General features: G+C 42.6%; 1 protein-coding gene, 1 long non-coding RNA gene and 2 pseudogenes across 3 annotated transcripts; 2 read left to right on the top strand and 2 right to left on the bottom strand.

Annotated features, from left to right (window-relative positions):
* Positions 1 to 214: 214 nt before the first annotated feature.
* LOC147941291 (pentatricopeptide repeat-containing protein At4g21880, mitochondrial-like) lies at positions 215 to 2,546 on the top strand (annotated as a pseudogene).
* A 112-nt stretch (positions 2,547 to 2,658) lies between these two features.
* On the bottom strand, positions 2,659 to 4,323 carry LOC147941292 (uncharacterized). Of its 2 annotated transcripts, XR_015560785.1 has the most exons (5): positions 4,124 to 4,323; positions 3,898 to 3,980; positions 3,375 to 3,580; positions 3,080 to 3,293; positions 2,659 to 2,970 (listed from the first exon to the last, which is right to left on the bottom strand). It is a non-coding gene; the product is annotated as an uncharacterized LOC147941292 (long non-coding RNA). The 2 variants fall into 2 exon arrangements; XR_015560784.1 differs by lacking the exons at positions 2,659 to 2,970; positions 3,080 to 3,293 and having other exon boundaries at positions 3,326 to 3,580; positions 4,124 to 4,299.
* A 153-nt stretch (positions 4,324 to 4,476) lies between these two features.
* Positions 4,477 to 19,039, top strand: LOC147941293 (pentatricopeptide repeat-containing protein At4g04790, mitochondrial-like; annotated as a pseudogene).
* A 1,845-nt stretch (positions 19,040 to 20,884) lies between these two features.
* LOC147941294 (uncharacterized) lies at positions 20,885 to 23,905 on the bottom strand. The gene is made up of 5 exons (XM_087458454.1): positions 23,257 to 23,905; positions 22,609 to 23,103; positions 22,193 to 22,440; positions 21,504 to 21,690; positions 20,885 to 21,393 (listed from the first exon to the last, which is right to left on the bottom strand). The coding sequence occupies exons 1-5, from the start codon at positions 23,903 to 23,905 to the stop codon at positions 20,885 to 20,887; spliced, it is 2,088 nt and encodes a 695-aa protein (XP_087314580.1).
* Positions 23,906 to 25,151: the final 1,246 nt, after the last annotated feature.

The following is a 25,151-nucleotide window of genomic DNA, read 5'->3' on the forward strand; positions in this document are numbered from 1 at the left end:
GTTTACGGTAAAACAGCTTTAAAAAAAAATTGTAGTGGAGTTTTATTAAAAAACGTTTCATATTTAAAAAAAAAAAAAACCAAAGTAATTTCTAGGTTTTCCTCTCACGGGATTTCCAAAACCCTAGGCTTTTTTTTCTCTTCCGTCACAATATTTGCTTGTTCACCACGTTTTCGTTTTTTTTTTCCTCTTTTGCTCTTCCTCTTACTCAGAAATGGTTAGAATGAAAACTCTGAGCACAGTCTTCCGCTTCGCTTTCAAATATCGCCAAACCTCCGGAACCACCGCCGGATTTTTTCTAAGAACGGCTGAGTTTTCCCGATCTATTCACTCTCCATCGATCAACAGAAAAGGTATCCTTATCTCCGCCCACAAATCGTTTCAATCTTGAAATATAAGTAATTAGGTTTTTAATGGGAACTGCCATTATAATGGTCCTTTCTTAGATTCAAAATATGAAGGCGATGGAAGGTACCAAGCGTTTGAGACTCTTCGCAGATTGGGAGTACAATTTAGCGTAGAGAATCGTAAATCGTTCGTTAAAAATAGCGTAGATAAGGCCTATCTCTGTGGTGAAGGTCGAGCACAGATCATGAGTGCGTTCAAATTTCTAAATGAAGAAGGTCTCTCTATAGATGAAGGAATGTATAGTACTTGTCTTTGTTATTTAATTGAAGATAAAATGGAAGAGGAGTTCAAGTTTCTTGTCGGAATACTCAAAGAAGAGATTCCTGATTCTGCACCAGGGCTTGGTTATTATGAAATGCTTCTATGGATTGAGCTTAATGATGAAAATAAGATCGAGGAGATTGGTCGAAGAATCATCGAAAGATGGGACAAGCTATCGAGCTTGGAAGGTAAGGACAAAATCTGTTTAATTGGAATTATCAAATTGTAATAATCTCTCTTAACGCTTGTGATCAATTTTTTGCAGTAAATTATCTGGGAGCATTTTGTTGGACAAATAAGGATGAGTTTCTCAACACGTTGTTAAACACTGTAGACATAACCAAAGCTTCTTCATTTGAACAATTGCCACCAATATTTGAATATCTTGGACGGCCTCAATCATTGTTTGAATCATTTGATGCTAAGAGGTTACTTGAGAAGCTGAAAACGACTTGTAAGTTGTCTTATTTATAATAATTGTGAGATGATTACACTAATCCTTTGTTACATCAATAAAATGTTTATAATCTTCAATGTCTGAATTGAATTCTATTTTCAAATCTATTGCAGTACGGCTTGAGTATATTTCACATCTCATTTTTTTGTATGCAACTAGCATTGAGTACAACGACATGGTGAGTTTTCTTGGATTTAGGTTTTGATTGCTCAATAGCTTGAACTTATGGAGGAACTTTTTTAGGATTAATTCAGGCATAACCTGCAGTTCGTGTACAATCAAACCAAAGAGTTCTTCTCTTATAGTTTGTTACCTTATGAGTATTGAGTTGTTTAGGGATACACTTTTGCCTCCATGGAACCAAAACATTACTAGAATCTATTGAAATCAGCAAATGTGGCTATATATTGTTGATTTTGTGATATTGAAATGAGAAATTTGAGACTAATTAATGGCTTTCCTGATTTTGTTTGGTTCGAATCAGGATGATATGCGTGGCCGTGCCATTGAGACGTGTGAAAGGCTTCATGGAGAGTTAAGTATTAAGCCTTCACTGGAATTTTTTGAGAAGTTAATCTCATTTGAGTGTTACTCAGAAGGTTATTGTAAGGTATATACTTTTATGTCTTTACGCTTTTGTGATGGAAATTATATGGAACTGAGTAGAGCTAGAAACTTCGATTGGCCTTTTTTTTTTTCCATATGTGTTTCATTTTGGTTGTTGTTGTGTTTGATTGGTAACACTTTTGTATGGTTTTACTTTTAGGAACCATCTGCAGCAAAGATAGTTAAAGTAATGAGGAAAAATGGTTTGGTAGAAGACTCGGCGGGGGGACAATATTTTTACAACACCATTAAGAGGAGATATATGGGGCTGATTGGGTACGTATGTCGTTATTACTCTCATTTCAATGCCTAAATCACCATCTCATACACATTATTGAAAAATACTTATTTGCTAAATAACTATATGATCTCAAGCGCGTGATTTAAACCCAAACAAACTTTAATGTCATATAAATTATATGATTACATGGTATTTGTTTAAAGTATACGTGAAATCCATATTAATTACTTTTTCGGAAAACATGCGATAAATGAAGCAACATATTTATGATTTTTCTATTCGTTGCTTTTGCATATTCTTTACTGAGAAAACCAAAGATGTTTGTCTCCGTAGTCATTGTGTCTTCCGCAGCTGGGAGCTACAGAAGCCGTGATCAGTTATATGGGATCGGAACAATTTGACCTATACAAGTTCTTTGACAAGTTCCCAGAGTACATTGCTAGAACAAGACGAAGATCAAGATCAATGTTACGTTATATTTGACGGCGTTTGAAGACAGAGACACATCATTGAGAATTTGATGTTTAATGTTTATGTTAAGCTTTCATATTTATTAGATAGAGTACAATTCTGATTCAGTTTTCTCCTCTCAAACAGTCAAAAGTGACCATCTCCAAGGGTGGATCCTCCATAAGGGGATCTATCTCTTTTTATATTTGAAAATACAAAACCTAAAATTTAGAAATTTATAAAGGTGTCTATTAATTTATCAAGTGGTAGACCAACTAATAAGGTTCTAAAAATTTAAATTTACAAAACTTGTGTATAAGTTAAATTCACTAAACTTGTGTCTAAGTTAGAATTGAGTAGCATACAGGATTACACAGACTGTGCCCATGAGATAGTAAGATTCGGTCACAGGAAGCCTGCCTGCTTTGAGATCACTCTTCTCTATCTTAAAAAAAAGTAGACAGCTGAATCTTCAAGTGTGGTTCGTCAAGGGGAATCCCAAGAGTCACATCTTAATCCACATAACCGTGCTCTTTTTGGTGGATTACTGGATGATGGAAAAAACTAGATGTCACTAGGATAACTGCGCTCCACAATAAGAACATTTGAGCGAAAAAACTTCAGTATTACACCAACAAGTAGTCAGAACAAATTACCTTGTCGCTACTACCTCCATGGCGTTAAAGGTGCTAAAATTTGACAAGAATGGATCTTTAGACACCTTGTTCATTGAAGGTCGAACCTGGACAGTCCGAGGGCAAAGCTGCCATATTGTACTGTGAAAGAGAACATACTTACTTTCTTGTTTTGGAGAAAAGTTCCCTTAACAGCATAACCATCATAAAACATCCCAAATTGGATCAAAAGAGGCTGTTGGAAAAAGTAACTGTTTACTACTTGAGTTCACTAATAGAATCAAGCATAAATAGGGGTGTGAACTATATATTATACATATCGGGTCTTGGTTACATGCTTCCTGTCCAATATACGCAGAATCATAAGAACAACACCAAGTTACCTCAGAACAAACACCTGCCAAGTCAATTAATCATCCAAAAGAAAGAAACAAAGCCATTATTAAGACGCCTATCTGAATTGTTTTGCTCTCACAGCTTCAGCTCACAGATCCAAGTCATGTATGCACCAATATATACTGCCTGGAAAAAGAAACAAGAACAACTGTTATCTTCTATTTGACAACACATGCATCAATATATACAGTGATCAAAGATTGATTCAAGAACAGATTCAAGCATTAAGATAACCGAATGAAGAATTAACAGAGCAAAACACAAACAATATACATCATCATATACATTAAACTGATTCAAGAAACAAGATACATTAACAAACAAGATGAAGTTGTGAGATAAAACTGATTCAGAAGACACAGAAACAGAGCCTTGATCAAACACAAACACAAACAAACTGGGAAAAAAAAACCAACCAGACAATCTATGAATTCCAACCAAACCTGATTCAGGCACAGAAATTGAAAGAACTGCAACATCTCTCTCCTTTAAATCCCATCTACGTTCATTTGCTGAGAGAAGTATCCTAAACAAAATAAAAACAAATGCTAGCAGTCATGTAACAACAAACCTTTCGAAACAGAACCCTAATTTCTATAAATCATAAAACCATAATTTCTAATAGCCTCAAATAAACAAGAATTCTTAGCAAGAGAAAGATATTTGTACCATGAGAAACGCCGATTGCTGAAAGAACTCTTCAATTTGTTGCCGATTTGGTGAAGAAAACTCTTCGATTCGTGAAGGAAACACCGTTGCTCAACCAGAGTCGCCTTTTGAATTTTGTTGCGAATCCTCCTGTCAAGCTGGTGAATCCTCCTGTCAAGCTGGTGAATGTTGTTGTTGTTAATTTCTATTAAGCAGTTTTTATTTTATTTTATAGCTTTACTTTATATAAATGGGCCTAAAAGTGACGAAATGCCCTTGCCTCGCAAGTAACGCATAAATAATTTCAATACTCTAAAAACCCTAATGTTTTTCTATAGTTTTCCACCAAACATTGTTTTTTTTTTTTTCAAGAAATGTCGAGAAGCCTCATCACCACATTCGTCAGCTTTGCCGTGAGATCTACCGCAAAAGGCTCCAACACAGCCACAAGAAACGCCAGAGTTTCGAATGTTAGGGCTCTTAACACTCGAGCCATTTCTGAACTAGGTACTTAATTATAAACCTAATTTCCTTCCTAAAATTCCTAGATCGGAACAAAATTCAATTGTAACATCGAATCCTTAACTTCATAGATCGACCTAATATTCTTTTAAATATGTCTTGTTATGGCTCTGTAGATACTTCCACTGACACTTCACAACAACATGCGCCTGAATATACTTCTAAATCGAGGGCATGTTCGAGACTACGATCTGCTCTTGTAACTGGTGCTGAAACTTCTAGTCAAGCATTACATACGCTTAGCTCATTAGGGTTCATGTTAGGGGTGGATTCCCATCCCAACTCAAAGCCAGTCTAGAAAAAATCTTCCAAGGCCCAGTTCAGGAAGAATCTCCCAAGGCCCAAATAGACACTTAAAAGGAGAGAGGGGTATTGCGGTCCTTTTAACTGACAAACCGATACGACTTTCTATAAATATGAACGTACAACGCTTAGCTGATGGAGCAAAAAACAGAAGCTAAACGCTACAGAAACCACGAGTAATTAATTAAGCATCTCGTCTAAAACGCGAGTCGACGAGCCACAAGCTCGTCTACCTTAATTTCCTTTCACTCGTTCTATTGTCTATCATTGTAGTCCGAATTATTTTGCACCGGCACCGAGTTATTAAAGAGAGATTCAACATCCTTTTTACCGAGCTATAAATATTTAATTATGACTGACTTCAACATCAACAATTTGGCGCACAAGGTAGGGGGAGCCAAATAGAAAATTTCTTTAAGAACTTAGAAGACGAACCTGCGAAAAATAGACGAGATGACTGGAACCGCTAAAGAAGGAAACAAAGGGATCGGTTCGTCGGGTGGAACGATAACTCCAGGAACAGATCAGCGGAGCCAGCAATCCTTCCAACCCCGGACGCTCCAAGAAAAGCTGTCGCAGCCGAAAGCCCGGAAACGTTCGTCATCTCGACGAACCTAACAAGCTCGGCGAGCACAGAAGTGACGCAAAATCCTGTGCAGCTCACTTTGCTCAACAGTCAGCCTGTCTCTAGCATAGACAAGCTGTTCCGCGGGATACTAACATGCCTCGACCAGCAGGAACAATGAACCAACACTCGTCTGGACGCACTTACCGCAGCGCAAGTCAGTTCTCAGGAGGAAATCAACCATCTCCATGCCACTCGGCAAAACCCGGCAAGCCTACTCTCACTCGGAACGATGGTGGGACCACACGTGCAAACTAACGAGCTTGAGCGTAACCCCATCGTACACATCGACGAACAAACTAGTGGGGGAAAGGATGCGGAGCTAAAGGAAATCAAAGAGAAAATGCAAGAGATGGAAGCAATATTCCAAAAAGTGACAAGCAAGGCACCAGAGGTACATGTAACGACCAGCTTCCTCGGTAACGGTGGTACGTGAAATAGTATGTACGCTGTACGAACGCGGTACGAGAGATGGTACATACACGTAGCCGGAAGGATCAGGACGTATCCGGAAGGATCAGGACGTATCCGGAAGGATCAGGGCGTATCCGGAAGGATCAGGACGTATCCGGAAAAGTCAGGATGTATTCGGAAGAATCAGGACGTACTTGATACAAACCTCGGAACGAGAGCAAGACGAATCAGGATCCGTAAAGGACAACGGCTGTGATTCGATAACCAATGGTTCTAGATGGAAATGGAGAGTTCGAGACTACCGAAGTAGTGAACATATGTTTGAACTGAAGAAAAGGAATTCTAAACCTTACATTGTAGATGATGCAGGCATGTAAGTTTCTGGATAAAAATGGGAATATTCGGCACTTAGTCTAAGTGACAGTCCGAGTGATAGTGGGAGTGAAAGTCCTAGTGATGGTGATAGGGATAGTGAGAGTGATAGTGAAGTAGGACTATCCAGAAATGGTCGCATCGGTGAACGATGGATCGGGCCAATGGACAAGGATGGACCAATTAGACCATGGGCCGATGGGTGGCCTAGGAATTCGGGAAAGGAAACCCGAGAGAAATGGATACTCGCAAAAAAGGCAAAATTGGTCGGATAAGGATAGATGCAAAAAATAAGGAAGTTGTGGGACGATAGGGTTTATCGTTTTGGGACAACTCAAGGCAGTTTAGTTGACCCTATATAAAGGATAAAACCCTTAGAGAAATTCTCTAGTTTTCGCATAAGACCTTTCAGCCGCCGCAAGAGAAAGAGAGAAGAGTTTCCATCAAGCTTGGCCGAGAATTCCTAAGTCTAGATCGAGAGAAGAACGGTAAGTCTTCCTCCACCTTGATCCGTCGATAGTATATGGTTCATACATCGGTGGTTAACGATGTAGATCTGTCCGTGTAGAGGCGGGGATCAGAATTTGGGCATAGGGATCAAGAGATTAGCACCGTAGGTCAAAACCGAAGGTGAGTGCGTGACTGTGGCCGAGATCCATGGTTGATTCTCTTGACCCGTGGTTTATTTAATCTCGTTAATTGCATGTATTAGTTAATGGTTAATGTATTCTATTGCAATATGAATGGTGGTTGGTCTAAACGACTTGGACAACTATCCTATGTGAATTGTTTGACTTGCTTGACTTGATTGGAATATACCCTGTGTCGGATTGAGATTATTGAACTGAGCCTAGTGAGACGGGATGACTAAGACAAGCAGGAAAAGAAAGGTCCGGTGATCAGGCTTTTAGTGGCTGACCAGCTCGTGTGACGGAGGCAAGGGAGGAAGAGGATGGTGGCTTTGGGTAGTTTTTATTATGGCTTGTTATTTTCCGGATTGTACTATTATCATGCATGGGTGTTAAGGATGTTCGAACCTTTAAATTAATGAATGCGTATTTTTAAGTTACTAGACCTGTTGTACATAACCGTTGTTGCAAATTGTTGAACGAACAAGTAGAAAATTGATAGGCCCTAAGAAATTTTTTATCGGCATGTACGGCCATGTACGGGATTTTAGGATCGGGGTCTTACAGTAGACCTCGAGCTGGAAGCAACGCAGAGAACACCGTTCTCCAGAAGACTCGCGACCACTCCAGTACGGCGACCGGTCAAGCCAAAACTAGGCTACTATGACGGTACTGCCGAACCGCGAGACTTCCTGCGTACATTTGGGGTCTCTCTTGGCCCCCTGCAATTCAGCCCGACGGAATACGATGCCGGAGCATGTCAAGTCTTTGCCGAACATCTGACGGGCACTGCTCTAAGTTGGTTCTCACAGCTTCCATCTGGGTCGATTGACAATATCAAGGACCTAATAACCGAATTCTTGAAGAATTTCTCGGTACTGATGGAGAAAAAAAACTCTCACGCCGACCTCTATGCCCTAACACAGGTACGCCAAGAATCGCTTCGGTCATTCGTAGGACGATTCAAGGAAGTCATCGTCACTGGTTCAATCCCAGACGCTGCGACTATCGTCGCACTCAAGGATACCCTATGGTATGAATCTCGGTTCAAGGAAGAGCTGTCCTTGTCACACGTGGAAACCATTGCCGACGCATTGTGCCGAGCAGCCAAACATATTGAGCTCGAAGAGGAAAAGGCCGTCAATGCTAAGAAGCACACAACGACAAAGAGCACCATGGCAAAAGAGCCAACGGTTATAGCTCCAAAAACCGAGCACGTCGAGCCCCGACAACATTTCAGTCGGAATCAAGATCAGACTCGTGGGACTTTCGCGATCAACGACGACGCACAACAGAAACAACTATGGATCGTATATGTCCAAAGGGAAGGAGGGGGAAGTAGCGCGACCCAATACTGTGATTACCATCAAAGTTCCACTCATGCAACCGAGGAGTGCCGCTACCTACAAACAATCTTGATGGAACGATACAAAAAGGGCGCAATAGTCGTCGAGTCTGACAGAAGCAAGGCACTCCGACCAGAGAGAAGCGATACTAAGCGAGGTGAAACTGTTGCCCGAAAGTTTGTAAGCAAGGATTCCAAGATTCTCGACGACCAAAGTGGGGACGAACTGGAGATGCCGGATGACGTCGCCCACGAGAAACGACCACGTACATATCGAAAGCTCAAGCAACATCCACCACAACCCAGGCGACAGATAAATATGATTATGGGAGGGTTAGCAGGGTGTAACGACTCGGTCAGGTCAATTAGGGACTACACTAAGAAAACCGAGATGAAAAAGTCCTGGCCATCAAGAGTTGACTCCCCGAACACACGTATATCCTTCGACAATAGCGACCTCGAGGGGTTAGATCTACCACACAACGACCCATTGGTCATCGAGCTTCTCATAAGCGAGAGCCAAGTCACAAGAATCCTGATCGATACCGGAAGTTCAGTAAATGTGATCTTCAGGAATGTCCTCGCACAAATGGAGGTAAGCGAGAGCGACATCATGCCAGAATGCCATTCGCTAACAAGGTTCGATGGAGACTTCGTCATGTCAATCGGCACCATAGATCTGCCGATCTTTGTTGGTGGAACAGCTCAGTATTTTTGGTTCGCTGTCATAGACAAGCCTACCATCTTTAACGTCATCCTGGGAACCCCGTGGCTCCATAAGATGCACGCAGTTCCGTCGACGTACCATCAGTGTGTCAAGTTCCCAATCCCAAAAGGAGTATACACACTGCGCGGCAACCAGCAGAGCGCGAGAGCGTGTTTTCTGATTGAACATAAGATTCGCACATCGAAGAGGTTATAGTAACCAAAGCGCCAGGTCGGCGACAATAGCCCATCACCGACCGACGGAAGGCCGACTCCCATCCAGCAGGGAGTCGCTGCAACTGAAGAGGTAGTTATCGACGAGTCCGATGCAAAGAAACGTGTGACTATCGGTACGGACATAACCCCAACCATGCGTGACGAGCTAATCCTCTTTCTATGAACTAATGCGGCAAAATTCGCATGCTCAATGGAGGACATGAAAGGTATCGACCCCACAGTCACGACGCATGAGCTCAATGCCGATCCAACTCACAAACCAGTCAAGCAAAAGAGGAGAAAGCTTGGACCAGAGCGATCGCAGGCAGTCAACGAAAAAGTGGAAAAGCTACTCGGAGCCGGTTTGATTTTCGAGGTAAAATACCCATAATGGCTGGCTAATCCAGCGGTCGTAAAGAAGAAAAACGACAAGTGGAGGATTTGCGTCGACTTCACCGACCTGAACAAAGCTTGTCCAAAGGATAGTTTTCCATTACCACGAATCGATCAGCTCGTCGAAGCAACTACCGGCAACGAACTCTTGACATTTATGGACGCATTATCGGGGTACAACCAGATCCTCATGCATAGTGAAGATCGGGAAAAAACTTCATTTATCACCGATCGTGGAATCTATTGTTACAAGGCTATGCCCTTCGGTTTGAAGAATGCAGGAGCGACCTACCAACGACTAGTCAACAAGATGTTTGCCGAGCAACTCGGCTGAACCATGGAGGTGTACATCGACGACATGCTCGTCAAGTCAAGGAGAGCCAGCGAGCACATCACTCATCTCCGAAAATGTTTTGACACGCTGAACAAGTATGGTATGAAGCTGAACCCGGCAAAGTGTACATTCGCAGTCAAGTCCGGCAAATTCCTTGGCTACCTAGTGACCCGACGAGGCATTGAAGTAAATCTGAAGCAAATCAAAGCTATAATTGACCTGCCTGCACCAAAAAACGCCAAGGAAGTACAACAACTAACTGGTCGAATAGCCGCTTTGAATCACTTCATTTTAAGATCTACCAATAAGTGTCTCCCGTTCTACCAACTTGTCAAGACCAAAGGAAAATTTGAGTGGAATGAGGCCTGCCACGAGGCATTCGCAAAACTAAAAGCGTACCTGTCAACCCCACCGGTCCTAGCTAAGCCAGAGAACGGCGAGACATTATTCCTTTATATCGCCGTATTAGTATCTGTTGTCAGAGGCGTTCTGGGCAAGGACGATCGAGGAGAACAACAACCTATTTTCTATATCAGCAAGTCCTGACCAACGACCTATTTTCTATTGCCCACTTGGTCAGTCGCCCATATTTCCAGTCGCATACCATTGCCGTACTGACCAACCAGCCTCTGCAAATAATCCTGCATAGCCCGAACCAGACTGGACGACTGACCAAGTGGGCAGTAGAGCTCATCGAATACGATATCGAGTACCGCACCCGCCCAGCCGCAAAGTCCCAGGTTTTAGCAGACTTCTTGATCGAGCTTCCTTTAGGTAACGCCGAGCTATCCCACACCGACCCTTCGATGGAAAGATGGACTTTGCATGTCGATGGAGCCTCTTCGCAGCTCGGTTCCAGGGTCGGGATCCGTCTAACGTACCCAACAAAAGAAATTCTGGAGCAGTCATGCTGACTCCGATTCCAGGCAACGAACAATGTCGCCGAGTACAAAGCACTAATCGCCGGCTTAAAGATCGCCGACGGAATGGGAATCAAGCGAATTCAAGCTTTCTGTGATTCCCAGTTTGTCGCCAATCAATTCAGCGACGAGTACGATGCTAAAAGTGAACCAATGGCGGCTTATCTTGATGTCGTTAGAATCCTTTCCAAGCGTTTCGACGAATTTGAACTGATCAAAATTCCAAGGGGAGATAATGCTCCAGTTGATGCCCTCGCAGCGCTTGCCTCGACTTAAGATCCCGATCTCCGGCGCGTTATCCCAGTTGAAAGCATCAATGCGCCAAGCATTAGAGAAGCTCAGTCGGCGACCTATCTCGCCCTTCATCAACCAAATGATATCAGAACCACATGGAAGGCTGCAACCCCAAGAAGAAACTTCGAGCCTCCATGTCATGATGACAAGACAGATTGGCGAGTCTTGATTCGTGCTTATCTGGCAGACGGTGACGTACCAACGGATAAATGGGCAAAGCGACGGCTGAAAGCAAAGGCTGCCCACTATACATTGATGAAAGAACACTTACTCCGGTGGACCGCATCATGAGCCTTACTCATATGTTTGCACGGCGAAGATACAGAACGCATCATGATGGAAACATACGAAGGAGCTGGAGGAAACCACTCGGGTGGACGAGCTTTGGCACTACGTATTAAGAAGCACGGCCATTACTGGCTGACTATGATATTTGATTGTGAGAAGTTCGTCGCCAAGTGCGAGAAGTTCCAACGTCACGCACCCATCATCCATTAACCAACCAAGCTGCTCCGAGCTGGGGTAGCCCCATACCCGTTCATGCGATGGACGATGGACATAATTGGCCCACTGCCCACGTCGAGACAGAAGCGTTACATCCTTGGTCTAACTGATTACTTTACGAAGTGGGTAGAAGCCGAGTCTTACGCCAATATCAAAGCTAAGGACATCCATCTATTCGTATGGAAATTCATCATTTGCCGACACAGGCTGCCATACGAGATAGTTACAGATAACGGCTCACAGTTCATGTCCCTTCAATTCGAAGATTTTTGCGCTAGATAGCGGATCAAACTACGAAACTCAACCTCGAGGTACCCACAAGGAAACGGGCAAGCTGAAGCGATGAACAAAACTATACTCGACGGCCTAAAGAAAAGGATGGATGCCAAGAAGGGTGCTTGGGCCAACGAACTCGACGGGGTGCTCTGGTCCTACCGGACGACCCCACGGCAAGCCACAGGACAAACCCCGATTTGCCTAGCTTACAGGTTGGAAGCTATGGCCCCCGCCGAGGTCGACAGTTCTACCCTTCGCCGAACAATGCTCGTCCAAGACACCGCTCTCAATAGTCAGATGCTTATGGACAGACTCGACGAGCTAGAAGAGGAACGTGACATAGTACTCTTGCGAATCCAGAACTACCAACTCGCTGCGGCCAAGTACTACAACAAGAAGGTCCATAATCGAAACTTCGACGAGGGAGACCTTGTCCTGTGGAAAGTCTTCGAAAACACCGCCGAGCCAAATGCCGGAAAAATGGGAGCTAATTGGGAAGGACCATACCAAGTATCAAGGGTCGTCCATCCAGGCGTGCACGAGTTACTTACGATGAACGGCGAGCCAGTTCCGCGATCTTGGAACTCGATGCACTTAAAGCGATACTATTATTGAAAAAAAAAACCAAAAAAAAAAAAAGACGTAGGCAGTCTCGTTCACGAGACGCAACCACCAATAATAAAATCTTTAATTTTCAATTTTTGGAGTATTTATGTTTTTACCTGTCACCTTGGCCCAATGACAGTCCGATGTTCCGACATATAAATTTAAGCCGAGTTGCAACTCGCAAAACGAATAAGCCAACCATCACGCGTCGCACCTTAGACAAGAGCAATAACCCGAGAAGCAACTCGCTACTCTGAGGGGAAAATGGGAAGCCGACCTCCTACGTCATACCCATAATCCCGAGTCAACGAAACCGGATCATGAGTCGTTGGCCATTCTAAAGCCGAGTCGCAACTCGCAGAATGCCTAGAAGGAAAAACAAGTAAGCCAACCATCGCGCGTCGCACTTTAAAAAAAATGAAAATCAAACGATCAAACATGAAAAGCCAAATTAAAACTCAAAGCAGGATCAATCCATAAACTCGATAATAGTTTCTAAGGGGAGCCGACCCCCATACGTCGACAAAAGAAAAAACAAATGAGAAATAGACGGACGCCACGAGGAGAATAAATTCAGCCTTCGATCCCCAGGTCGACAATGGAGGGTTCGTCAAACTCCAGCTCGCCGAGTTTCACCTGCCAGAAGCGGCACTCTCCTCGCAGCTCTTCCAGCGTGTCCAACGGGACATCCGCACCTCTGACGATCATCTTCTCGAGGTACGAGCAGATCCCCTCGGCACGATGACTCTCGCAAAACATATGGTCCGTGCTCTCCAGCTGGTCAATATAGCAAATCAGCCTTTCGATGCGAGCCCGACGAGTTGCGAACTCCGCGTGGTTCTCAAAGGGCCTCCTGGTTAAGGGCTTCAGATCATCTTCTTCGAGATTAGGAACCCTCGCCTCGGCCAAGAACGCCTCACTACGCCAGCGCCCTTCAAACAATCGGTCCATCCTCCACGTCGAAACAAAAAGCCCGTCAGCAATCAGGAGCTTGAGATATTCCACGGTCCCATCGATACGATGAAACTGGAAGTGATGTTCGAATTGGCGATGAGTGGCGATGATGTAAGCCCTCAGCCTTTGAATCTAAGCATCGTATGATTCAATCTCCCCGCAAATCACATCATCCCCGGAGACGATCTCTGTAGCCTGGTTTTCCGACGAACGAGAGTTCCTTGCGGCCAACAATTCACGGGCTCTCCTCAACCACGCCGACCTTGTTGTCATAGGCATGAAGACAACCAAATCTGTCAAAGGAAAAATCTGCAAAAAAGGGGAGAAGCAAATAGTGGAGAGCAAAGTAACTCAAAGGACGGATTTATAGGGAGAATCACGATAGTTCCCAAGGAAGAGCAACCAATCAATGGGCCTCGAAAACTATGCCCACTGAATGGTCGACACAAGGCATAAAGTCAAGATATGTAATAGCAAAGATTAAAAGTTCAAGTAACGATGCGAGGTCCAAAAAGAAAATAAGGAAAATATAGGGTGCCGACCCCAAAACACGGAAAGCTAGTTCACAACAAAAGCAAAATTACGACACAAGACCAGTAACCGGAGATTCACGCCCAGGAGTCGCAGGAATGCCGTCTTCGCGACGATCATCTTGTGGGGCACCCGCGTCCTGCTCGCTCGCTCCTCCGCCCCCGAGAATTCAAACGTCCTCACTATCTGACTTGTCAGCATCGGCCTCGACGTTCCGCTCTTCTGTGTTCCTGCTCTCTGGGGACCTAACCCACTTAGGGATCGGGGGAAGCGGCTCGGCAAAAACCAAAGAGATGTCGAATTTGGCGTCAGAGATATCAGGAAGATCGATCCTTTCGACCTCAGCCTTCAGTTGGGACATCACAGCAATGACCTTCTCCTGAACTCCGTCCGCGAGAAGAGAAATCTGACCGTCAGCGAGATGCGTCTCGAGCATCTGCACATTCCCGACGACTTGATTGTACTCCAGAAACTTGTCCCTAGTCACCTCGACTGCTTCGTCGTACTCCTTGTGCTTCAACAATAGCTTTTGTGCACGACCGGACAGTTTGTGATAGGCGCAGAGCCTCTCGAAAACGCCAAACTCCTTGCTGCGGTCCCTAAGCCTCTTTGTTTCCGAGCTAAGAGTGAGATGAAGCCCATTGCAGCAAGAGTCAGATGCTTTGAGCTTCGAGAGGAGGTCGTCCCTCTGCGAGATTAACCCACGATGGTGATGCTCGAGCTTCGACACCTCGTCACTTAGCCTTTGGTTGGAACAAACGGCCTCTCCAAGCTGAGCTTCAAGACGCCCAATCCTCTCTGAAGGGTCCAGGGGGTTCTGGGTAGAGGCCTCCAAATCACGAATACGACGTTCGTAGCGCGTAGTCATGCGGTTCGTGCGCGCGATAAGCTGCGAGGCACGCGAAAGTTAACTAAAGGAAAGAAAGATAAATTCACTAAGAAGGAAATGAACGAACCTCGAAGACAGTTTGGGCGACATCGGTGACTGCATCTTCTTCCTTCAGTCGTTCAACAGGCGATAAGCGACCAGAGCCAAAACGGATCTTGCAAAACAGCTCGGCACAGGATTGGGAATCGTGTTGGAAGGGACTAGCTGCAGAAGAGTGAGTGAACTCCCAACGGTAATCTGTCGTCTTCTACTTCTTCGAAGGATCAGGCCGCTCCTGATCCGTACCTTATTTCCTCTTTTGAGGACCCTTGGTCACCTATACTTGACGACTGGGAGTCTCGGTAACCTTCTTCCTGGGAGAGAGTGTCTCGACGGCCCCGACGCGGCGAGTCGAAGGAGTAGGATTGGCTTTGGCGGGTTGCTTTTTGTCGCGAGTCTCTGCCAAGCGACGACCTTGAGGAGTTTGGCCACTACAAGACGAGCCAACATTAGTAGCTCCGGTCTCCGGACGAGTGTACGAATGGTTATCTGGACGAGACGGATGAGTCGTCTCAGGTGCTCGGCGATAACAGGCAGATGCATCAGGGACATTCATGTTCAACTTTCCCATTGTCCTAGCTGAAGTAATCGACAAGCAAGTTAGAGAGAGGATAAAATGTCTACGTAATGATCGTCAAAAAGAAACTACGGCTTACATGTCTTCTTCTTTGACGGGGCTTGAGGTTTCCTTGGACGATCCTTTTTGGGCTCGGTACCCGGCCAAACGTAAGGACAGAAAAGCTTGATCGCGTCTATCTCGGCTTGAAACGAGGCGGAGCAGGGTAGGAAACACCGAGGAATGACAAATGGAAAACAAAAGAAAAACACATACAAATTTGGTCAGCGAGTGGAACGAAGGAAGCGATGTAAGAAGAAGCGGTCGGCTACTGGGCGAAGGGTTCCACCTAGAGAACAGAGGGATAGAAGGATCCTCAAGAACCCCCGGGACGATCTCCAGAAAGAGTAAGAGCGCCCCCAGTTATAGGTTTTTGCCTTTAGCGCCTTTGACAAGGGGTGGTTTCTTCGACGAGGCTAAGTAATAAATTTCGGGAGTTTTGGATTGACTTACCGGGTTGAGGGTCGTCAATTCCTCGAGATGGTAGCATGTGAGCTTGACGCCTGCTGCTTCGGCCATAATAGAAAGGCCCACTGCGTTGCGGAAGGTCGCTGGAGAAAATTGTGAGATCGCCGCCTTCCGTTTGGAGAAATACGTCATCAAGAAGGCGGGGAGAGGAAAGGTAAGCCCACACTCGGTAAGAAACTTTTCCGAGAGACAGATAAAACCAGGAGGAACATCCCAAGGGCGTTGATGCGTAGCCGGAATCCGAATATTTGGCCGGGTGCTCAACTTCCCAAGTTGAACAGCCCTGGTAGCCGCCTCCAACTTCAAGGTGGAGCAGCGGACGTAAGAGAACATATTTAAACTCACGGGGGGAGCCTTGTCTGAGCCCATAGAAAACCCCTCGTCGAAGGAAGGCTCATCAACCAGATAGAGCACCTTGCAAGGGAGACCTGACGAACTGGGAACCCCAGAGTCAAAAAATAAGCGGCGCTGAAGGATGGCGAGCTTAGCAGCGTTGGAATCCGTAGAATCGGAGGAGGATTGCCCGGGGGAGCGAGATCGAACCTTGCAACAAGTGGATTTGCCCGAATCTCCGGAGTTGGAAGGAGTAACTTCCCGGAGATGGCTTGCGGTAGAGGTATTGATCGATACGAAAGAAGTCATAGAGGATGGAAATCAAAAAACAAGGAAATAATTGCGTAAGAGAGGAGGAGAATCGTACCTTACAACGGAGAAGAGGCGGAAGTGGAAAATTGTTGGGAGAAAGCAAGTATTTATAGGCGAAGGAAGGGTTCAAGCAGTCATCATTACGGACGCGAAGTGTGAAGCGACGTTTGGGGTTCCGAACTTCACGCGCCAGCGAATTCCCCACGCACGATTAGACAGCTATCTCGGAGAATGGGGAAGCCCACTCGCGACCTTCCATTTTTTAAATCTTTGTCCCTGTAATGAATTTTCGATTTCCCGACCTTTGTCTGGTTTGAGCTTTGGACGAGAGGACCGAAGGATAGTCTAGCTCGTCGGAAACGGAACGCACAAAGTTCTCCGCCAAAGCGACTACGAACTGAAGGCGGGGGGGGGGGGGGGATACTGTTAGGGGTGGATTCTCCTCCCAACTCAAGGCCCAGTCCAGGAAGAGTCTCCCAAGGCTAAAAATAGACACTTAAAAGGAGAGAGGGGTATTGCGGTCCTTTTAAGTGACGAACCGACACGACTTTCTATAAATATGAACGTATGACGCTTAGCTGATGGAGCAAAAAACAGGAGCTAATCGCTACAGAAACCACAAGTAATTAATTAAGCATCTCGTCCAAAACGCGAGTCGACGAGCCACAAGCTCGTCCACCTTAATTTCCTTTCACTCGTTCTATTGTCTATCGTTGTAGTCCAAATTATTGTGTCCCAACACCGAATTATTAAAGAGAGATTCGATATCCTTTTTACCGAGCTATAAATATTTAATTGTGATCGCCTTCAACATCAACAGTTCACAAGGGTTTTACAAGAATGTGAAACAGCGATTCTACTTAACATAGAAAATGCCAAAAGGAGCAACGATAAAGAGTATGCTATTGAACAGGTAGCAAAAGCTTTCGAGCTTATCGCAGCCATGAGGAAAGAAGGTTCCTTGGTAGATGAAGGAATATATGGTCCTCTACTAAAGTTATTTACTGATATGAACATGGTAGAATTCTATATGATGTTCGATATGATTAAAGATGGTGAACGGATGTCGAATTCTTCTCCAGAGTTTGCGAGACTTGGTTAATATGAATTGCTTCTTTGGATCCAACTCGGAGACGAAGAGAAGATCGAGGAAGTTTGTTCTATGATTATCAAAAACTTTGAAGAGTATCGTAGCCCTAACCGATGTTTGTTAACAGAAAATTATATGCTTGCACTTTGTGAGAAAGACCAGCATAAGGAAGTTTTGAGGATACTAGAGACTCTAGACACCATAGTCTGTTCTTCCAAGATTTTGACAAGCATTTTTGAGTACCTTGGACGTCGATATCAGAATCTGTTGCGAAGAAGCTTCTCCTTAAAGGGAAAGGTCAATTCTATTTTAGAAATGAGAAAGTTTCTGAGCTGATCTTTAGCTACGTAACTAGCATTCCTAACATACTGGTAAGTAGAATAATCATTATTTTTGCTTAAATTGATTTCTGGTCATGGTAACAAAATATGCCATCTGTAATGTTTTTCTTGGCAATTATAAGGTTGATAGTGCCCTTATCAAGTTCAACGAGTTGCATGAAGAGCTTAAAGCTTCCCCGTCATCCGCATCATATCAGAAGTTTATCAAATATAGTTGCGATTCACGAGAGGTAATTTTGACTCTTGCTTAGATGTTTTCGATGAAGCTCTCTTCACCCGTTTTATTTTATGTTATTATAGGAGAAAATAGGTTTATGCATATTGGAACACATGTATGAAGTTGGTCTAGAAGTATCATCAGACACTGCAACTAACCTTTTTCGTACCATTGAGCAGAATTATGAGTTTGATATGGTATATGAAGGCTCAAATTGTTGTCCTTTCAAAATTCTTTATTATACATTATGTGTCTTGTTTACTTATATCGAAATGTTGTACGTTTACGTTTGCGCGTGCAGCTTAGAAGTGTACAAAATGTGCTGAGAAGGATGTATAAAGAAAATGTCGAAAGTAGAATGTTCAATCTTCGGTTAGCTGTATACATTTGGGAGGTGATTTATTTTTGTACTTTTTTAAGTGTGTCTCATGTCTTACATTTTTTGTATAGTTTCTAACCTTTTGCTTTGTTTTTGGAAGGTGTTGTTTGGAAGATGTGAATCAAAGCATAAGGAAGGAGGTTATTATAAACAATGGTTAATGAACTACTATTTTAGTAGCAAACTGGCTGAATATGAGAGCCGTTTTCATGATGGTTATGAGATACAGGATTATTATGGTTTTGACTATACCAGTAGTGATGAGAGGGAGTTTTTTGGCCCGGATGATGACTGTGTTTCTGGGTCGTAGCAGATGCGGTTTAGATCGATGATCGATGTTTTGCTTTATAAGCAAAAAGCAATGTCTTAATCAGTCGCATTGTATGAACTTTCAATGATGGTTGAGGAAAGAAAGCTCTTTTACTTCAGTATTCGAATACATGAGTCTCGTTTCGGTTTAGTTATGCGTTTGTATTGGTAAAGGCGTTTGACTAGAGACAATAATTATTTAGTGGTCCTCTCTTTATGGCTTGGCAATGATACTGTCACACAATCAGAGTCAAAATCAAAGGAGCTGGATGATAAAAGTGATTACTTGTTACGTAAAAAAGATATATTACACTGTGTGATGTATATAATTAAAAAGACTGTTTAAATTCAAAAATAAATAATTAAAAAGATTGTGTTGTATCACTCCAACCGAATAAAAAAAATAAGAAAAACAAAGATATATAGTAAAATCGGCATCATTTAATCGTTACATATAGGGAAAAGGGTCTTCCCTGACCGTACAATACGCAGTGCTAAATCATATCCAAACACTTCAGAAAATTAAAAAATTTAGTGCCTAATTCAGAGTTCATGATATCGTTTTGTTGTTTGGAGTTCATTTTTAAAAACATTTGCGACACACACGACTCGATCAAGTCCGGAATCTTTAACCGTTGTATCCATGCCAATTACCGGTTGATCCACAACCATGACAAGCCCAAATATTTGTATTCACCCAAATAAAAATAAATACAAATAAAATTTACGGAAAATAATCGCTGTTCTCCATGTCGGTAAAGAATCAAAAGCACAAAACCTTAAGCTTGAATAAAGAATCCTTCCTTTATTAATGTTTAGAAAATCTTCTCAAAACTAAACATAAGCTCTGTTTTTCTTTATGATCATACATCCTTCCTATGATCTCTATTTATATGGTTCTAGACTTCCTTTTCTAAAACATCCTAACTTCCTTTTTAGTTTAAGATTACAACTTTTACTTTTCCTAACTAGATTCCTAATTCCTTAAAAGATATCTATTCTAAAACATTCTAGAAGCTTAACCAACATTTCCCCCTTAAGCTTCAAGTTGTTCTTCATGAGATCTTGAACTCCGATCATCTCTCTCATTTCAGAAAACTTGTTTTTCGCCAAGGCTTTGGTAAGAATGTCTGCACGCTGCTCTTCTCCAGGTACATGTTCCACTTCAAGTAATCCATTCTCCACACACTCACGAATGAAATGAAAACGTTTGTGTATGTGCTTGCTCCTTTTGTGAAAAACAGGGTTCTTTGTAAGTTCTATGACCGACTTGTTATCAATGCGGATCATAGTCTTCTCATTCTTTTTCCCAGTGATCTCACTTAGCAAATCTTGAATCCATATGGCTTGCTTAGCCGCTTCCGTAGCTGCAATGAACTCTGCTTCATATGAGGACAAAACCACTATTTCTTGTTTTTGCGAACACCCAAGTTATAGGAGCTCCTCCGAGATAGAAAGCATGACCTGTGGTGCTTCTTCCGTCATCGGGATCCGTGTTGTGGCTACTGTCGCTATAGCCAACAATGTATGGTTCATCAAGTCCTTTTGACAATTGTAAACCAAACTCCATTGGTATTAGAGTTGGGTTACAAGAGTCTAAACCAGCTTCCTTAAGAATTTGGCGAACATATGCTACTTGCTTGATTTCTATTCCGTTGTTTCCTTGACTAACTTCAATACCAAGATAGTAAGTAAGCTTACCAAGGTCACTCATCTCGAACTTAGTAGACATGCCAACCTTAAACTCCATGATGATCTCTAGTGTACTTCCTGTGACAAAAAGATCATCAGCATACACGACCACGATCAACATCTTAGGTCCTTCTTCCTTGCGATACACAAAACTTTATTTCTGGCACTTGTTGAACTTCATGCTCTTAAGGATTTGATCGAGTTTTGTGTTCCATGCCCGAGGAGCTTGACGTAGTCCATAAAGAGCTTTCTTGAGTTTGAAAACCTTGTGTTCTTCTCCCTTCTTTTCAAACCCTTCTGGTTGTGAAACATAAACGTCCTCTGTTAGTTCACCATATAAGAAAGCGGTCTTAACGTCGAGATGATGAATTTCCCATCCATGTGAAGCTGCTAATCCAATCAACATTCTAATTGTTTCCAGCCTTGCAACCGATGCAAAAACCTCATCAAAGTCAATCCCTTCTCTTTGTGCATATCCTTTAGCAACGAGTCTAGCTTTGAACTTGTTGATTGTTCCATCAGCATTCCTTTTGATCTTAAAAACCCACTTAAGACCAATCACTTTAACCCTAAATGGTTTCTCACCAAGATCCCATGTATTGTTTTTGTTAATGGAGTCGATCTCCTCTTGACAAGCCTTTGTCCATTCGACTGATTCTTTTGCTTCATGATAGTTTATAGGTTCATCATTTAGCGATAGGAGGAGCATTTCACATTCTGATCAGCTAGAAGAACGTAGTCGGCAAGATAGCTAGGAGGATTGTGTTGTCGACTGGATCTTCTAACCGGAACTGGCTCTGTTTCAATATTTTCATGATCCTGCACTTCCTCTTCTTCTACAGTTTCTTGATCCTCTGTGGGTTGAGAACTGTTGTCGGTGAATGGTCCTTGTCCACTGTCTAATGTTTCTCCCCATGTCATTCGAAACATCTCTGGTTGATCTCCTTCGTTGTCTGCTCCCTTCCAAGTCCAAGATTCCTTCTCATTAAAAACCACATCACGACTTACCACCACTCTTCTCGTTGTTGGATTGTAAAGTCGATATGCCTTAGTTCCTGGTTCTATGCCGAGGTGGACAAGTGTTTGTGATCGATCATCTAGCTTTTACAAGTGCTCTGCCTCCACCTTTGCATGAGCGATGCAGCCAAAAACTCTAAGATGCTCGATACTTGGCTTTCTTTCTCTTAAGCATTCATACGGTGTTTGATTCTTTAGAGCTCGAGTAGGAACTCTATTGATCAAGTATGTTGAATGTCTTACAGCTTCTCCCCACAAATAATTTGGAACATTCATTGTCTTAAGAATGCTTCGAGTCATCTCCATCAATGTCCTGTTTCTCCTCTCAACTACTCTGTTTTGTTGGGGAGTGTAGGGTGGTGTAAGATGCTATTCCGTTTGCATTATAGAATTCTTGAAAGTCTCTTGATGTAAACTCCCCACCTCTGTCTGTGCGTAGAGTTACAATCTTCTTGTCACATTCCCTCTCGACAAGTGCTTTAAACGATTGGAACTTCTCAAAGACTTCACTCTTCTTTTTGAGCCAGATTGTCCACATATATCTGGTGTAATCATCCACTATTACAAAGATATACTGATTTCTAGAAAGTGTGGCTGGTGATATAGGTCCACACAGATCGGCGTGTAACAACTCCAATGCTCGATTAGACCTATATTGAGTCGCATTCGGAAAAACATGTCTCGTCTTCTTTCCTACCAAACATGATTCACACAACAATTTCTTACTTGTGATTTTAGGCATGCCTCATACCATCTCTTGAGTGGACATAGAGTTCATCGTCGTGAAACTTATATGGCCAAGTCTCGCATGCCACCTCCATGAATCATCATCTATCCTTGAGTGTAAACATGTCGGTTTGCCTATCTTTAGACTGATCATGTATAGTCTATTAGGAGAACGAGTTACTTTGACCAACAACCATCCATTAGGATCACGTAGAGTGAGATAATCAGCTCTCATTCTCACATCGCATCCGTATTCTGTAGCTTGTCCTAAGCTAAGAATATTGCTCTTTAACACCGGAACGTAGTAGATGTCTGTTAAAAGTCTTTGTTCTCCAATTTTTCCTTCAAAGAGGATTGATCCTTTTCCTCCAATGCTGACACAAGATCCATCACCAAATTTTATGGTCCCTTTGATGTTCTCGTTTAACTCAGAAATATATCCTTTCTCTCCTGTCATATGGTTGCTTGCACCATTATCCAAATACCAGATTCCATCTTCTGTTTTGTTTATCTCGTACTTCTTTGGAATTAGCTTCTCCTCATTTAAGTACACAATTTCATGCATATATAAGGCTTTATCTGCTTCTTCTGTCTCGTTTTTGTTAGGTTCTTGTTCCTTTACGAACTTCACTGGACAAGCAAACGCAAAGTGCCCTCGTTTCTCGCATTGTACGCATATAATTTGAGACCTGTCCTTTTGCTCTCTCTCTTGAGGATTACCTCTTCCTCGTCCTCTACCTCTGTTACCACGACCGCGTCCTCAGCCTCTGTCGCGTCCTCTACCTCTGTAGTTGTACCCGTCTGTGTTTGAGAACAAGAGGTTCTGTTGAGTTTCTTGTGCAGCTTGCCCGTTTATACGTGCCTCGAAAGCTTTAAATCTCCCAATGATGTCTTCAAAACTAGTTTTGTTTAGATCCAAGACTTGTTCGAGAGAAGCAATGAGGTGTATGAATTTATTGGCGGGTAGACTATTTAGAAACTTCTTCACCAACTTTGGTGCATCAAGAGGTTGACCTAGAGAGGCTGATGTCGAGGCTAACTCTGATAACTTACCTGAGAAGGTATCGATAGTATATGAGTTTTTCATCTTCAGATTCTCGAATTCAGACATTAGGGTTTGGAGGCGAGCTTCTTTGACACGTTCTACGCCTTGATTTCTTGATTTTATAGCTTCCCAAATATCCTTTGGTGAGTCTTGTTCACCAATTTGCAGAGTAAGGTTATCTGGTATAGATTGATATAACAAGGCTGTTGCAACGTCGTTCTTCTCTTCAATATCCGTTCCAGGTTCCATTGCAATCCAAGCTTTGTGAACTTTCAGCGTTGCCTTCATCTTCAATGTCCAAACGGTGTAATTGTTTGAATTCAACATCGGACATTGAACAGCAGAGGTTGACGTCGTCGTCTTCTCCGATGGTTTTGTCTCAGCCATGATTCGTAAGAGCTCTCCTTACTCCAGGATTTGCTTTGATACCAAATAAATAATCAAAAGCACAAAACCTTAAGCTTGAATAAAGAATCCTTCCTTTATTAATGTATAGAAAATCTTCTCAAAACTAAACACAAGCTCTGTTTTTCCTTATGATCATACATCCTTCCTATGATCTCTATTTATATGGTTCTAGACTTTATTTTCTAAAACATCCTAACTTCCTTTTTAGTTTAGGATTACAACTTTTCTTTTTCCTAACTAGATTCCTAATTCCTTCAAGGATATCTATTCTAGAACATTCTAGAAGCTTAACCAAGAGTCGGTTTTGAAAAAAAAATTTATGATATTGGGAGCTATGTAGCGATGTAGGGTTTTGTGTATGGAAGCAGCTTTCTGTGTACAATTATCAAAAGAGAAAGAAGGTGTATCACACTGTATAATACCTCCATTGTTTTGACAAAAGGGATGTTTTGATGCCTGATGGCAAACTTAATTTGGTCGGAGGAAATGAGAGGATATGTTGAAGGATCTCATCAGATAAAGAGCTGATTAAATCAGCTTCTTTGATTTTTCCGATGGCGGCGACAGTGGCTAGGGAATCTTATACTGTCAATCTAGCTGTCCGCCCATTTTTTTCTCTATTTCCCTTAGTTTTTTTAAGCCATAACTCAGCTTTGTCATTGAAACTAGTGTTAACACATCATTTACAATCAGTAGCCAATAAAATTATAACAAATAATACAACTCAACATTATTGACCAACAAGAATTCTCTTTAAAGCTTGTTTATTATATTGGGGCTATTGATTTTTACTTGTCAACTCTTCTTTTAACTAAAAAACTGAGGCATCAAACATTGAAAACAATATATATTGTATTTTTATTGTATTGATTTGATAGTATATGAGTAAACGAGTTTGTCCATGCGTTAATAATCTGTTACATTTTGTGACTAGTTTTCAAGTGTTTGATTGACTTATTTGTGGGCTTAGGGGACTTGTTCTTCATCAGTCGCATTGTATGAAATTTCAATGTTGTTCTTCATCAATCACATTGTAGAAATTTCAATGCTGGTTGAGGAAGAAAGCTCTTTTCTTTAGTATTCAAATAAGAGTTAATTAAAAGAAATGCCATGAACAGTAAAAAAATTTAGTCAAACTGCCACTTTGTTCACTTCTTTTCCACAATGCCACAACCCTCATTTTAAAAGACGTAAATGCCCTTCAATGAACATTATGCTGCTGATA

The sequence above is a fragment of the Camelina sativa genome, chromosome 7 (genome assembly GCF_030686135.1).
Source record: "Camelina sativa cultivar CO46 ecotype springtype chromosome 7, ASM3068613v1".
In the NCBI taxonomy this organism is placed as follows: domain Eukaryota; kingdom Viridiplantae; phylum Streptophyta; class Magnoliopsida; order Brassicales; family Brassicaceae; genus Camelina; species Camelina sativa.

Coding starts and splice junctions, on each gene's coding strand:
- LOC147941294 (XM_087458454.1), bottom strand. CDS start 23,905: ATGGCTGAGACAAAACCATCGGAGAAGACGACGACGTCAACCTCTGCT. Junction 23,104..23,256: donor AGACGGGTACAACTACAGAG/GTAGAGGACGCG, acceptor TTGCTTGTCCAG/TGAAGTTCGTAAAGGAACAA. Junction 21,691..22,192: donor GGGAATGTGACAAGAAGATT/GTAACTCTACGC, acceptor TGGACTTGGAAG/GGAGCAGACAACGAAGGAGA.